The sequence below is a fragment of the Sparus aurata genome, chromosome 24 (genome assembly GCF_900880675.1).
Source record: "Sparus aurata chromosome 24, fSpaAur1.1, whole genome shotgun sequence".
NCBI classification, from domain to species: Eukaryota; Metazoa; Chordata; class Actinopteri; order Spariformes; family Sparidae; genus Sparus; species Sparus aurata.
Window position 1 is genome coordinate 9,647,677 of NC_044210.1, and position 16,265 is coordinate 9,663,941.

A 16,265-nucleotide genomic window follows, 5' to 3' on the forward strand; every position below is an offset into this window, starting at 1 on the left:
ATCTGTGAAGCCTACTGGATTCTGGACTCAAAGTGACAAAAATACTCCATAATTACTTTGGTAGAATTGGTAAAATAACAAACAATAACAAATCCAAAAGAAATATCTGATATATAAGTAATGTCCTTGTGGCAATTAACAATTTACAGAGAAAATACCTGACTTGGTTCTTTACCCCTCTCACTTAGACTCTAGTGTACACACAGAGGCCGTCCTATAAATTCAGCTCTAGCTATGAATTCCATTTATGACCATCCGAGACATCTGAAGCGGTCATTTGGTGGTAAAATGAGCTGCTCCCTATTGCCAGGCAACCAAACCAAAACAAGACGGGTTTGCATGAGCAGCTGAGTGACAAAACAGTGCTACACCCGCCCTGCAGATGCACAGACACACCAAAACACATGAGTTAACCCTTTTTGAAAACTCACCTGAGCTCTTATATTTGTGTCACTCCTACTTTGCACTCATTCACACCTGGAGGCTGCACAGTGCAAACACACTTTTCCTTCTATTTATTCTACCATTTAATTTGTTTTTATATTTTTTAAATTTTACTTAAATATTCAAATATGCAACTTTTACAATAAATGAATCACATTTTCTCAGTACAACTGGAGGAAGAAAGTTGCATTCATGAATTAAATTTGCAACAAATTTAGCAGTTTACGTGACGCCGCCATCAAACATCCGCCGTCAAACTATTTATGCGCAGGTTGACGTTAGTATTATTATGTGGGCAGGCATAAATACATGTACTGTGTATTTATGCCTGCCCACATACAACTCACTGCCAACACAGTAAGTCAGCCTGAGGATTGAAATATCAATGATATAGTGGACAGTCCATGTGCTGTCCATTTCTGGGAAGAGACACAGGAACCACTAATTCAGTTGGTCATGTGGTGAAACAGTAAATAGATGAAAAAACCAAGTGATTCATAACCGCCACTGAAATAAATCCTGCTGGAAAAACTTAGTGAGAGACATCAGTCTACTTGTTTTTTTTTGTCTTTGTCTCTCTTCCCCTCTCTGATCTCTTCTCACCCGCCCTTCAAATATCATCCTTATCTGTGTCTTAGTTGAGAAACTGTGCAGTCTCACATTAGAAATTTACTGAGGCCGAGAGAGAGGCCAGTATAAACATTAGTGGAAGCCTAAAGTGGTTTTGGGTTTAGTTCTTAAGCTCTCCTATAAAGTGAGTTATTAAAGGGCTTTTATGAGGTAAACAGTATTGACAAAAGCAAGATGTGTGTGTGAGTGTGCGCCTCTTTAAACACAGGGCCTTCCTGCACCATTAATCAAGTACTCCACCTCTTACTGGGGTATAAACTAGAGCAAGAAAACACACTAAGAATACAACTAAATACTGACGCATCACAGTAGGATAGGATCCAAATTGTAATTTTAGAGCCGCGGAGTATTATTTTTAACTTGGATTATCAATGTTGGGCGTGTTTGATTCGTGTCCCCCTCAGTCCCTGTGGTTCCGACCCAGCGCCTGGAGAGTGTGTGTGAGCGATGGAGGAGCAGTTTGATTGAGCACTATGGCGGGAAACCAGAGCCACAACAGTACCTGCCTCAGTGTGAGCCAGATGGGCAATTCAGGTACACACACAAACACACACACAACAAAAAACTATAGTTTAAATTACTTTTTTAACAACAAATTACTTTTGAATTGTCTCTCAGTCCAGTCCAGTGTTATGGAGAGACGACTTACTGCTGGTGTGTGGACCAGGACGGCCGGGAGGTTCCTGGCACTCGATCACACGATGTCGTCAAACCTGCATGTGAGCATCTTTACACCTGTACTACACGTTTGTTTACGTGGTGAACGGAACACAAACTATTTTTATCCGTCCTGTCTTGTCCCAGGTCTTCCCTCAGCGGCCCCGCCCACCGTGCGCCCACTGCCCCGCCCAGATGTGACCCCTCCCACAAACGCTGACATCACACTGCTGTACGCTCAGGGACAGAAAATAGGGGCGTTGCCGTTAAACGGTACCAGACTGGATGCGACCCGGGCCAAAACTCTGTTGACTCTACATGTAAGAGATGAACGGATAAATACACACATACTGTACTAATCATATGCTCACTGACAGCTCTTCTTCTTCTTTGCTTATTTATTTATTAGGCCTGAAATGTACTCAAATCATCTTAAATCATCTGTCTGATACCTGTAGACATCTGGTAGAAGCTAGAGGGTCTACACTGATGTGGCTGTAATCATGTTAACATGTTTGTGTTTTTGTGTGTGTGTCCAGGGTTCTATAGTTGTCGGAATAGCCTATGACTGCAGAGAGAACCGAGTCTATTGGACAGATTTGTCTGCGAGAACAATCAACAGAGCGTCGATGGCTCCTGGAGCTGAGCCTGAGATCCTCATTAATACAAGTAAGAACACACACACAGACACACTCCCTCATTTCTAGAAGTTGTTTGACGTTTAATTGATGTCAATACTTTCTGTATGGTCTGTTTGTAGATCTGGTCAGTCCAGAGGGTTTGGCGGTGGACGTCAAACGTAGGTTGATATTCTGGGTCGACTCAAACCCTGACATGATCGAAAGCGCCAACCTGGACGGCAGCGGGAGGCGGACGCTGTTCGACACGGACTTGGTCAACCCCCGCGCCATCATAGTGGTCTCTTCCTCCGGGTAGACTCTCTTTTTGTCCATATCCATCTCACAAAACCCGCCACTTCTGAAGCTTTGGCACAGTTTATTTGCAAACATGTACAAACAAACAGGCGCCCACACACTCTCTCTGCGATCAAGCGTAACATCCCGAAGCAGAATGAGCTCTCACTGTATCCAGAGTGGTTTCATATCAGACGAGCGCACAGATGGTTTCCAGCCCATTACCGCGATCATGAAGTCCGTCACAGTTAATCCTCAGACAGGCTATGAGTCAACACAGCCTGTGTCTAATTCATTAGTGCAGAACAGCTTACTTTTAAATATTTAAAGCCTTTAGCGGAGAGGATTCTTGTTGAGTCTGGTTGAGTCAGGAGACTGTGACACAAACATGACCTCATCAGTACGAGATGGGCGATTGCAGGGAAATCGATGGGTGGTGGTTCTCAGGGTGGAGTGTGTTTGATAATAATGTCATTTAAGTGACTTTTAATGCTTTCTGTACTAAGCTGAGCCAAGAAAAACTGCACTGGATTTACTGATGTTGTTAAACCTGGACACACACACGCACACATACACACACGCACACATGAAAGTACAGGGCTGTCATCGGTCAGCTCTCCAGGAATAACATCTGCTTTTCATCATTGGTACTAATCACATAATCAACAGGTATGCATGTATGTGTGTGTTCACAACAGAGCGTGTATGTGTCTGTGTGTGAGTCAGAGAGAGTCTGTGTGTGTGTGTGTGTGCGTGTGTGTGCATGTGTGTGTGTGTTAATGTGTGTGATACAAATGATTTAACATTGCAGCAATAACCTGAATCATAAAACCTTAAATGTGTGTTTCACGTTATTTGGATTGACAGTTCAAAGTGTGCTCTCTGACTGAAGGCCAAGTGTGTGTGTGTGTGTGTGTGTGTCTGTGTATGTATGTGTTTGCGTATATGTGTGCATTTCTGACAAAAAGCCAAGTCCTAGGTAATTACTGCCTCACACGGGTACACTTATGATTAAGCATGTGCTCTGTGATTTCTGAGCCAACACATGTTGCCCTTTCTCACACACACACACACACACACACACACACACACACACACACACACACACACACACACACACACACTTGCAGAAACATAACCACACACAGCTAGCACACTCACACTATAAAATCATGCGCACGTGTGTGAATGTCTCACAGCAACATCTGCCAGCCCATAGGTTCAGGTTCATCAGACTGAATAACGTACACACTCATAAACATATGGTGTGTGTGTATGGGTTGATTGCTCATGTGGTGTGTGTTACCTGTCGTTCCCAGCGGACTGCCCCACATGCGGCAGCGTGGCGTCATAAACAGCCCACACACACACTCCGCCCGGAGCTGTTCTATCCAACGTTTAGGTGTTTTGAAATGTTGCAAACAATAAAAAATGATTTGATCCTCCACAAAAACACACTGAGAAGAAATATGAAGTTTATTCAAAGTGAAAACATGTCTGCTTGTGTTAGTCAGTGTGGTCAGTGTTTTCTGATGTATGCAGATGAAGCAGCCACCAGAAAGCCCAGGGAAAGCTGAGGGTCAGAGGTCGCATGTTGCTCAGAGTAACCTGACCGTGACCTCATCAGTATGAGACAGCCGGTCCCTCGAGCCCTTTGCTCTTGTACCCATATGTACCCACTCTTGTGTGTGTGTGTGTGTGTGGTTTTTCTCTTGTCTCATTATATTAGCCAGATCTCAGCGCTCCATACCAAAGCAGAAAACACAGTGACTGCAAAAATATGTTTGCTTTCCTCTCTAAAGTCTAGAGTGAGTCTCCAGCCTGGATCCTGTGTCTCCCATGTCCAGTCCCTCACTCCTGTTTCTCTCCCCTCAGCACTCTGTTTTGGACAGATTGGAACCGAGAGGCTCCGAAGATCGAGAGTTCGTCGGTGGACGGTCAGAACCGCAGGGTGGTGGTGTCTGATGGGGTTGGTTTGCCAAACGCTCTTACATTTGACTCGTCTTCAGGACAGGTCTGCTGGGCCGATGCAGGTAAACACCACAGTCACTGTGACTACTGAACAACTGCTTCCACCATTACTGGTACTAAATTACAAGTATATTTACTAAGTACTATACTAAAGTACTGTTTGGACAGATCAGAGATTCCCCCAAGGTCCTGATGTGAACAGGGGTTTCTTAAGATCAAGGTGACCGGTAATCAGGATCTATTGGGTGCACCTGTGATGTTCTCCCTCAGCTGGCTGCAGTCAGTCAGCTGGGAGGTTTTATCAGGGGGCTGCAGTTCTCCTGCTCAGATGGTTGTGTGTTTTCAGGGAGTCAACACCATCAGTTGGCTCCCTGCGGTTTCTGTTTGGGGTTAAATATCTGGACTGAGTGTTTGAGCTTTCTTTCTTTTGGCCGGTTTCTATATATTTTGTTTCCACCCTGATCAGTGATTCCCACTTCACCTTTGGTTATGGGTCCAGTGGGTGGCTGTGGGTTTTATTCCCACTGCCACTTTTTAGACACAAAGGGACCACAATGTCTGCATAGGAGGCATTGTGAAAGCAGCACATTAGCAGAGCAGCTTCAGTCCCTCTGTCTGTGTCCACACAGGGGAGGGAGTAGATGTTTTAGGGGAGAGATGAATGATTACCAGAATATTTAATGTTTAAGAGGTGTTTTTTCTGATTGAAAAGAAGGCAATGCTAACAGAAATTGTTGGATTCAACGCTGAAGGTCAAAAAACAGATTTATTTCAGATGATTTAAATGCATCTTTTATTGCATGAAGAACCCAAACTTTGTTTCATCGCCCTGCACCCATCACACAGCCGGCTTTCTGCTCTACTCCACACCTTTACCTGTGTTACACACACCCACGAACAATGATTACACACATGTCTGTGCCCCTTTACTTGTAACCTTTGTGTGTGGATACAGGAGACCAAAGAACAATGATGAGATTTTTTTCTTTTGGCCAGTTTTTATATATTTTGTTTCCTCCCTGATCAGTGACTTCCACTTCACTTTCGGTTTCTGGGTCCAATGTGTTTTTGTTCGTTTATCATTTTTGATAGAATCTGTGGCTGTGAGTTTTATTCCCACTGCCACCTCTAAGACACCAAAGGACCAGTTTGCTTTGACCATTTGTGATTTGTGCGGGGCTTTGTTTCTTTCCTACCCTGCGACCCCGTCCTTCAGGTTTTGATTTCTAGGGAAAGCTAACGGTGATGGTGTAATATATAAGAATCCACAGAAAGAGGCCCTCCTGCTTCATAAAGAGTACTTTTACTGTTGATACTTGAAGTACATTTTGTGTAAAGTAATTCTATACTTTTACTCCAAATGTTGATCTTGAATCCGTGACAGTATTTTTACATTCTGTGTTGCTACTTTTACTAAAGTAAATACAGTGTTGGCCGCCGTGCTGTGTTGGTCACTGTCAGCTGAACAGTGACCTTCAGATTATAACGATGCACCTTTTTCTTTCTCTGTACATCAGGAACGAAGCGTTTAGAGTGTGTATCCCCAGATGGTTCAGGCCGGAGAGTGATCCACTCCAGCCTCAACTATCCGTTCAGCATGGTCTACTACAGGAACCACTTCTATTACACTGACTGGAGGAGGTAGCCATGTTTGTTCATCTCTCTGGCTGTTTGTTTTATACTTCACCATGACGGGTGGTCAATGAAATGTCTCTGCTGCCTCGTAGGGACGGAGTGATCGTAGTGAGCAAAGAAAGCAGTCAGTTCACTGATGAATACCTGCCCGACCAGCGCTCCCACCTGTACGGCATCGCCATAGCAACCAGCCAGTGTCTATCAGGTGAGATAAGTGTACTTTTGTTTACATTTTAATGGAAGCTAAACACACGATCACTCTCTTTCACTTATACACAGTCTTTTCCAACTCTTGAGACGGGTTATCTCGGCTCTGTATAACGACAACACACACTCACACACAAACACACAGACTTGAAGGTGCACCAGACAGTGAGCTATTTGGTTTGTGTGCAGTGATGTCATCAAATCGGTCAACTCCCACCAGATGTCGCCTAAACCCTGAAGGCTTTTTACGTTTTACACCGAGACAAAAAAAACACAGTTAACCCCACACAGGAGGGTGGTGGAGGAGAATGATGCATTCAGGTCCTGTAGAATTGCAGGGTATATGAACTTCTTACACAACGTCTGCACAGGCGGCGTTGTGAAAGCAGCACATCAGCAGAGCAGCTTCAGTCCTTCTGTCTGTGTCCACACAGGAGAGGCAGTAGATGTACCAGGGGGGCTAAATTTACATCCGTAACTGTATAAATCAACCAGATAACATATTAAGTATGAGTAATAGAAGAGAAATATTTACCAGAATATTGGATGTTTAATAGGTCTATTCTCTGATTTCTATTTTCAGCTTATTTAAACGCATCTTTTATTGCGTGAAACTTTGTGTTTCATCACCCTGCACCCATCACACAGCTGGCTTACTACTCTACTCCACACCTTTACCTGTGTTACACACACCCACGAACAATGATTACACACCTGTCTGCGCCCCTCTACTTGTAACCTGTGTGTGTGTGTGTGTGTGTGTGTATAGGAGACCAAAGAACAATGATTACACAGCTGTGTGCGACCCTCTACCTGTATTTTGTGTTTGTGTGCGTCATGTTTGATGTGTTGATGTCTGCAGATGGCCTCTAGTCCTTTCAAAGCCTCATGGTAAAGTAAAAAGTAGGCCTCTAAACACAGGATAATCCCTAAAGTAGCACCTTGGTCGATGTGGTTGTCAGAGCCGCGCAGAGTGTAAAACCTGCTCCCGACGGAGGAGCTGTGAAAACGGTCAGAATGACGGCTGTCGATCGTGTGCGTTGCTGCAAATGTCACGTCTGCACACTTTCTAAAGCCTCAGACAGAACAACAGCCGCTCGCTTCAAAGATGAGCGGTGTAATTCCGACCATGATGACAGCTCTAAAACACACTTGTTAGGAGGCTTAAAAGCTGTTATTGTTGAATACATGAACACACACTCACACATGCTCTTTACGGGAGATGATTCTCAGTCGCCACAAGCTGTTAAGTGTAGGGCTTTGTTCAGGATGGAGGGTCTGTTTGTTCTGTCATTAGGCCACCGCAGCACTAAAAGCTTTCATCTTGACACATTATGGATTCACACAGGAAGAGAAAATCAAGACTCTTCATTTCCTCCGGCAGCTATAAATTTAAAGAAAAAAGGATTCTTCCCCTAGAAATGTGACAAAAATGAGCCGTTTTGTCTTCTAAATTCCTGACTTCTGTGTCTCAGGGACTCACTAACGACGGACTGGCAGCCGCGGGGTCCTTTGGTGCTAAAGATCTGGGGCAGTTCCTGATCAGAGGGCAGGACCACCCATAAAAGTGCCCTCTCCGGTGTCCCTCAGAAGAAAGGACACTCAGTAGGAAGCAAGATGGCTTCCTGTTGCCAGATCGACTGTCGGAGCAAATTTACAACCCCTCCACTCACCCTGACCCCACCCCACCCCCATTATCTCTCCTTCAAGATATAACCCCCAAATAATTGTTTTGTAAATTTGTTTTATACCTCATTTCTAGTTTCTTTTTTTCTACTGTATTTTTGTACGTGAGTTGTTTTTCTATCGATTAAAGCTACAGAACAATGAAATCAGATTTTAAAATGTACGTGAGTGAAGGTTTTTTTTCTGTTAAAGCCAAAGAGGAATGACACGAAGAGCTTTAAAACTGTTGGAGCCAAAGTTCTGTGGCAAAATCAAGCATCAGATTTCTGTTGGCTTTTAAATTCAGGCAAATTAATTAGCATTCAGACTGTTTTCGCGGCAGATATATAAAGATGGTCAAGGAAGAGCAGATTGTTGAAGGAAACTTGTGATCCTCTTTATGTCTGTACAGCAGACAATGATTGTGAGCCAGGAGACGGTTAGCTTAGTAGCGTAAAGGATGGAAACAGGGAGGAACTGAGAAATCAATACCTTTTTTATATTTTGTTTAAGCCTTACAAAAACTGAAAGGTAACAATTTGTGTATTTAAGGGGAATTGCTACCATTTCATGGCGGGTAGCCTGGCTAGCTGTTTTCCCATGCTTTCCAGTTTTTATGCTAGGCTAAGCTAAGTTTCACATTCTCTAGCAAGCTTATCATTTAATTTAAAGACATGAAAGTGGTATCGGTCTTGTTTTTGTAATACTTAAAAAAGCTGAAATGTAAAACAATTATATCGAGGGGATTTCCCGCCTATTTTTTGCCATGTAGCCAGGCTGGTTCCCCTGCTTTAAGTCTTCATGCTAAGCTAAGCTTCACCTCGTCTCCTGGCTCTCACTGAACATTTAGTATAAAAGACAAAAGTGGTATCAGTCTTTACATCAAACCCTCGACAAAAACGCTCCTTTCCCAAACCAATTCTATGAAATATGCCAAGCAGCAAATCATTGCCATTTGACTGAAATAGTTTTTGTAATCAGATTACAAAGTGATAATGTAATTCCCTCAGCGCCGTTTGCTTCAGTCAGATCAGTGACTACAGTCCCGCCACATTACTCTGCACTACTAATCTGTATTTCACACACAAGATGACGTTACTTCCTTTATTTTGCCAAATATTTTTACTACTACTACTTTTTAAATCTTTATCTTTTTATAAGATGTGATATTTATAACAATAAAATGTGATTTGGTACTTGACAAACTTTGTGTGTTCGTATTTTGTTATTATCACCAAGCACCGACCACACAAGAAGCACAGAAGACAAACTCTGTTCAGCTGTATTTATATATTCCCACACAGCGTCAGTGTAAACCATTTCAAAATAAGGTTCTCCTCCATCTGCAAAAAAAGTTTTCTCTGTATGACACAAATATATAACCGCCGATTTGAATGTTTCTGCAGCTTCTCTGCGGTTTCTGGAGGTTACCAAAGGGTTAAACCAAAGTCTTTAAAGAAATTCTTTTTTTAAACTCTTCAGCAACTATTGTAACGTGTTCTGATGTGTATTTATCGAAACATGTATACCAAAAATGAAAGACAACATGTGACAACTTGGCATTCTCTCAACTCTAGGAAAATTCCCAATCCGAACTCATTTATGTCCAATTCAACCGCTTTTCCTCCGAAAATCAAATTAAAACCCCCGCGGTTCAGTCCGTCCTTCCTTCCTCCAGCGTCCCTCTCTTCGTCCTCACTCTCATCTGCCGACCTTGCCCAGCCTGTGGTCTGTCTTGGGGTCGGCGATGATGGCCTGAACGGCGACGATGGCCTCGTTGATCTTTGTCTGGAGCTCCCTCAGCTCCTCGATGTGCAGCAGTCGGAGGATCTGGGCTGCTTCGTTCAGAGTTGCATCTGAGAGGAAACGTATTTTACTTTTTGGTCCGTGAAGTTTTACTGGATACATGTGTTTACTCTTCACATGTCCTACAAGGTTGGGGACCCCTGACTGACATCATCTTTCTTTTAAAAAAATCCAAACAAACACTCTGACATCATTGTGCACTTCCTGTACTTCTACATAACGAAAAGCAGGACTCACCTCCGGTGTCGAAACCCAAGATGTGCTTGTCTAAAGCTACTGGGATACCCTGGATAATAAGCACAGATACAGAGTGTGTCACAAGTGAGTAGAGTAGAGCCGAGCCACACTATGCAACAGAAACAAAGCATTCAAGTCTGAAAACCTCGAGCTCTGCTGCTTCGATCGATCCTGATAGAAAATATGTGCATCTTCAGCGTACAGTACCTCTTTATTCTGGCTGGCTTTGGCAATGGCTTCTTGAGAAAGTCTCTCCTGGATCAGAATACGAATGGCCTGACAGCAGCACAAAGACAAATGGATTGAAATGACAATTTTCTATTTAAAGTATATACTCGGTCATGAATCTGAGACCCAAAATCATAATGTGTCATCAAATACAGAAATGAGCTCAGTTGCACCTTGAGCATGACCAGGTAGTCGTCATGTCGCTGTATCTTGAGGATGTTGGCCAGAGCCATCACCCCTGCTTTGAAATCTGGAGAATTAACTGCAAAACACAAATGAGGGATGATTTAATATTTCGCCTGAAACAAAGTGGTCAAAGTGCACGGACGGGCAGAGGAGCAGAGTGTTTCTACTGACCGTCAAGGTTGATGAGAGGGTCAGCTGCCTTGCTGCTGGCAGCTGCCAGCGGCTCACAGTTCTTATACTTGTCCACTGAGGAAAGACACGAAACACACCCTCATGTACACTGAATATTAGCATGTCGTGTGGATATTAAGGTTATTTTGAACATGTTTTTAACTTTAAATTTCTTGTTTTATTCCTGTAAAAGGTGATCTGGTGAGCTGGCACCATTAGAAAAATATTATTCCTTCTACAATGTCTCCCTCTACTGCTCATCATCAGCATGACAGCGTCGTGGCAGAGCGTGAATTGCATATATTACAGCCATACTGTTTGGATAGAGATGATCAGCTTTGCCAAACAGTCGCTTGATCCAGAGTAAACTTTTCACCGACGTCATGTTAGACAACACACTGAGCTCTTACCATTATCTCCATATTCATATCGTACAGCCAGGCCCAGTAACCAGTCCAAAGCCTCCTGCCTCTCCGGACCTCCAAATGGACAGTTGACGTCCTGCAAGTACTGCACACAGGCACAGGACACTCAAACACATGTAGATCCATTCATGGCAGCTTTAAGGTGGCATCCTCTATTAGTCAAATGGGTCCTGATCTCTCAGTGACTGGCAGCGTGGTGGTGGTCTGGTCTCACCTGCTGGTAGGCTTTGGGCCAGTCTGAGCTGGGGATGTTCCTCAGGTTCCCTCTGTCCTCTATTTTATAATGTCTAATCTTCTGGTCCTCCAGCCACACAATGCAGTTCCTAAACTGAGTCTCGTCTGAGGAGGAGAGGAGAGGCAAGAGACACATCAGCAAATCAATGGACTAATGGCAACATCTCAGCAGCCACATACTGCATCGTGTATAAGAAGCAGCTGGATAAATCGATGTATTAATCTCGATTTTAATATTGTCTGCTAAATAGCTAATTATCACATGACGCAAATGGGTAGCTAGCAGTGCTAAAGGCACAACTTTGACAGTGTTATATTTAGATTAGTCTAGATGTAAGCACAAAATCTGACCTGACATATCCACATAAAATATCTTTTCTCATATTGTTGCAATATTGCTCGGTTTAAAGTTACGAGTAGCACTAATTTCATGGGTAAAATTGAGCGTTTTCTTTCAAATGTACAGTGAATTTTAGAATAAGCTATTCCGAATAAAAGTGAGGTATACAAATAGGGTGTCCAATGTTGTGTGTTATATTCTAACACACATATAGGCTTTTAGGCCCAAAAGTATTGTAAAACGACTATTTTATTCTCAGAGTTTGGTATGTCGTTGTCTCCAGTGACACTTCTCCACGCATACACGTTAGCCGGCTCCACGTTTAACTCAGTTAACAAAAGTCAAGCTGTCTTTGAGGAGTTTTCGCTCACCTGTGCAGTCAAATGCATCGGGGTTGTGATAATCTAGTGCTGTCAATTTTCTCCGAAACATTTCTACGTCTGCTTTGTGTATAAGTCACCGCTATCTGTAGCTAACTGTATGCTAACTTGGCTGTGTATTCTCCTAGCTGTTAGTATATGGTATTGCGCATGCGCTGCCGGAGGGAGAGCCTGTGATTTCCTGTTTATACTATCAAAATAAAACCATCCTTACTGACCGCCTGCACTATGTGTCTGCACAGCATTTTATGAGAGATCTGACCCTTACCCTCTGATATTTTGATACAAAGAAGGTGTTTTCTGTTCCCCAAGTCCTCAAAAACACAGATTTGAGTTTTGAAGTTAAATTCCAGCAGTTTTAATTTAATTAATTATGTCCACTAATTTGAAACCACACCAAGCGTGCCACTAAACATTTTGACTCCAAATACATATGGGATTGGGACACCTTGTCCAATAAAATGGTGTGTGTCTACATAATATAAATACAACTTCCTGCACTTAAACATCCACAAATGTAAGATTCATGACACCTTCTCACAGTATTTGACACAGAAAAAGGCAGAAGTTTTGTTGAAAATGACAACTTTATTTCACGAAACATTTTAAAAAATGAGGCAAAAACCATCCAAGACGATGCAAAGGATTAAAAAAAAAACAAAAAACAAAAAAAAAACTTCAGGCTGATGCGTGTTGGTTTATGTATGCATGTCGGTATGTGTGTTTATGCGTGTGCAAGTTCAGAAGGGCCTCATGCGGGCAAGGGGTGGGGCTCTGTTGGGCGGCGTGATAGCTATATCCAGGTAATCTCCAATCTGGAAGCGCTGAGACTGCAACGTCATGGAGTCATCCGTGCCCTTCCTGCCAGACACTGTACTGCCAATATCCTTCAACCTGAGAGGGGGGGGGGACAGGAATGTATCTCAATATACAGTGTGCTCAAAATCACCATTTAGCAAGTGGACTGCTCGTGCTGGAGTGATACCAACCTATACACTTTCCCTCTGGGATCAGGGTAGACGATGTTAAAACTGAAATGGGTCCCCTTTTTCCGGGCCTCTGGATAAACTTCCTTCACCAGGCTCGTCAGCTCCTTCAGAGTAGCATCCATCCTTAAAGAGCACAGAGAATCAGACTCCTGCTCCAAACACTATTGAACAACGTGTCTTACAAACTCAACTGCAATCTCTGGCAAATGCTCCTTTGACCAGAGAAATATAGTAAGATGTACTTGGTCTTACCATGTGTATATTTGCAGTTCGCTAGAGGGAACGTTGCCACGGGCGAACTCATCTGGTCGGTGGTGTCTGCCACTGTTGGTGGTGAACACTCGCAGCAGAAGGGGGCAGGTCTGGAAGCATTACGCAACAGTATTAGTAAAAGTAAATAGAGCAGAATGGCTGACTGAGCAACACAAAATACAATCACACTTTAAATAATGATGAATAATATAAAAATGCATTAAAGGGCTCTTACACCATCCCAACGAATAATAAATACACTGGACTTTTGCTCTCTGTCGATTGGACATTCTGACTTTGTGGCAAGCCTGGCTATAAGATGAGGCTATAAGATGAGACTGTTGTTCACTCATGATGGACTAATATGGACACATGTGCAGACACACATGTAATCTGTATGTACTGTCAAGAGCTTGAATTCAGCTCTGTATGCTACTGCTGTAATATGTTTTGTCAAAGGTCATAACAAAAGAAAAAAAAAGAGAAGAAAAGAAAAAGTAAATTGCAAAAGACAAGAAAAGATCAGGATGAAGATTTTATCCTGTGGGTAATGGGGGCGGGACTTGATAAGCTTTGGCTTCTCCCGCTTTTCCCTTTCGGCCATGTGTGTTGTATTATTTGAACAATAATGAAATGTGATGTTTATGAATTGACATGCCCGAAATAAATAACATATATAAAAAAAAAATATAAAAGAAGGTATAAAATGTAATAGAATGCTATTGATGTACTCCATGTTTATGAACAACATGAATGCTGCCTTGAAATAATCAACATGACCTCCTGGATGTAAACCCATTATACTCATACCTGTACGCTGATACTCAGGTCCATATTCATGCATTTTTAAATTTTGCTCTTAAGGATATGTTATGCTACTGTGTTCACCTTCACCGTGGGGGAGTTTTGGACCATCACTGTCCTCTAGTGGTCTAGTGGTCTAGTGGCCTGCGTGGCTATAACATCCAACTAATTATCACACTGAATTGAGTTGAATTGAACGGAGGCGGCCATAATGTTTGAAACACCTGAAATACCTGACCTGTACCACTGGAATTTTGGGGTGCACAGGGCAAAGAGCATTTCATCGACTACTGAGCTGTCTAAAGTTACTTATATTGCTAAACTGGGTGTTGCTTGGGTTTAGATAGAAGCCGAATTTATCAGAACATGCTAGAATTTCGTGGGATCACAAGATTACCCTTTTTCTAGGTTTATGCATCTCCCCATGATCTTAAAACATTAAAATATAACCGCACCATATATTTTATTAGTTTTCCCAGTCCACGAGGCCAATGTTTGGTCAGACATTAATACCAAAGTCTGAGGGTAAGCAACATAATCTACAAGACGTCTTGATCTGTTTATCGGTGACGAATAAACATCCATGATTACCTATGGTACCATTAGCTTGCACGCTAGCTCGCTGCAGAAGTTGCTAACTTACCCAAAATAATGTCCTTTCATTTACATTAAATCCTAATGTACAGCGTCTCACAACTTGAAAATCTACAGGACATAAACCGTTCTAACTGCGTTCTCCCAGTGTTTTGGAGTTTGTCCACCACATAAATCAACCGGTGTCCTGACTGTTAAATTAGCATCTAAGGCTAGCAGAACGGGGCTAGCTTACGCTCGAGCTCATAAGGTAAACAAGCTGAACGAGGCTCGTCACCTTCTCTCGGTCGATGGGCTTCTCTGGCTCCTTCTTGATTTCTTCCTGTGTAATCCGCGACTCGAGGGCCATTTTTTGAAAAATGTTTCACCGATATATGAACAGAGTTGAGTATTTTTCTGCCACCTTGCTTCGCTATTTCTCGAGCTCCTGTAGCAACGAATGAGACCGGAGCTGTTTCCGTTTCCGGTGAAGTTTGAGCGGCTGACTTTAGCAGCCGGTGACGTCAGTGTCGCCCCCTGCTGTTTAAGAGAGACGGTGCATCATTTTAAATACAGCAAAGATTTAGATAATTATTGAAAATAAATGACAATTATGACTTTATCCCCAGCTTTCTTTTTCTTTTCTTTTTTTACATGTGATATTTGATAAATAAATTAGCCACCTAACTTTAATGGTGACAAGTAACTTAATGCTTGAAAAGCAACTGAAGATCAACACATTTTGCACACTGCTTGATGTCTGGTGGATGGCACTTTCCGAGGCATTCTAATTTCCTTTTTATCCTTTTTAAAACGCTCCTCCCTTTGAATATGGCACACCGAGGCTTCCTCACAAAGTACAGTGCAGAAACATCCCAGCAATGAGACGATACTGTAAAGCGCCGGAGAACTCTTGAATAGAGGGGCTGATCCGGGACCAGTCAGCCAAGTCCACCTACAGAACCGAGACCTGCTATTCAGTCACATGCTGCTCTTCCCCCTCACTCATTACAGTGCGTGTGTTGATGGTAACATGCATGTGAGCGTTGTTACAGTGTGTGTTGGTACAGTGTGTGTGTATCCTGACACTGGCTCCCTCTGTTCTCCTGCTGGCCGGCTGATCAGGAGCTACTCTAACAATCAGCTCGATTTTACCTCTCTCTCTCTTTCTCTCTCTCTTTCTCCCTACTCATTCACTTTGTGTGACCCAGCATCCCCACCCCATCCTCACCACCACCACCACCACCTCGCATCAGAATGGATGGCTTGAAACAATCCACCAGCCTTTCCCTTTCTTTTTTTTTTTTTTTTTTTTTTGTTTTTGTGTTGTTTTTTTTTAAGCCTGGTCCTGACTGACAGATCAAACAGAGGCTCTTTGAGTCCAGTCCTGACACTGATATCCATTCACTGATATGCATCAGGAATAAGTGCCGCTGTTATTCCCCTAATGGCTGTATTAGAATCACTAACGCCCTCTCCGGGTCAACCCAGGACGTTTTCCTGCCCCTCGAGATCAC

The 16,265-nt window shown here is 42.9% G+C and overlaps 3 protein-coding genes across 12 annotated transcripts in view; 1 reads left to right on the forward strand and 2 right to left on the reverse strand.

The window, feature by feature from the left end:
- nid2a (nidogen 2a (osteonidogen)) overlaps positions 1-9,324 on the forward strand; it is a 39,644-nt gene extending 30,320 nt beyond the window's left edge. For all 10 annotated transcript variants that reach the window (XM_030409942.1, XM_030409937.1, XM_030409938.1 and 7 more), the window contains 9 exons: positions 1,479-1,608; positions 1,693-1,793; positions 1,879-2,051; positions 2,271-2,400; positions 2,492-2,663; positions 4,521-4,678; positions 6,134-6,257; positions 6,344-6,456; positions 7,934-9,324. In XM_030409942.1, coding sequence (XP_030265802.1) covers positions 1,479-1,608; positions 1,693-1,793; positions 1,879-2,051; positions 2,271-2,400; positions 2,492-2,663; positions 4,521-4,678; positions 6,134-6,257; positions 6,344-6,456; positions 7,934-7,944 — 1,112 coding nt within the window. In that variant the 3' untranslated portion in view covers positions 7,945-9,324. The remainder of the gene's footprint in view (positions 1-1,478; positions 1,609-1,692; positions 1,794-1,878; positions 2,052-2,270; positions 2,401-2,491; positions 2,664-4,520; positions 4,679-6,133; positions 6,258-6,343; positions 6,457-7,933) is intronic.
- Positions 9,325-9,394: 70 nt separating this feature from the next.
- rtraf (RNA transcription, translation and transport factor) lies at positions 9,395-12,290 on the reverse strand. Its single transcript, XM_030409946.1, has 8 exons — positions 12,122-12,290; positions 11,391-11,515; positions 11,162-11,261; positions 10,752-10,826; positions 10,568-10,656; positions 10,374-10,442; positions 10,167-10,215; positions 9,395-9,979 (listed from the first exon to the last, which is right to left on the reverse strand). The coding sequence occupies exons 1-8, from the start codon at positions 12,180-12,182 to the stop codon at positions 9,825-9,827; spliced, it is 723 nt and encodes a 240-aa protein (XP_030265806.1). The 5' UTR covers positions 12,183-12,290; the 3' UTR covers positions 9,395-9,824.
- Positions 12,291-12,793: 503 nt separating this feature from the next.
- sap18 (Sin3A-associated protein) lies at positions 12,794-15,246 on the reverse strand. The gene is made up of 4 exons (XM_030409341.1): positions 15,047-15,246; positions 13,372-13,481; positions 13,120-13,242; positions 12,794-13,024 (listed from the first exon to the last, which is right to left on the reverse strand). Exons 1-4 carry the CDS (start codon positions 15,116-15,118, stop codon positions 12,871-12,873), a joined length of 459 nt encoding a protein of 152 aa, XP_030265201.1. The 5' UTR covers positions 15,119-15,246; the 3' UTR covers positions 12,794-12,870.
- Positions 15,247-16,265: the final 1,019 nt, after the last annotated feature.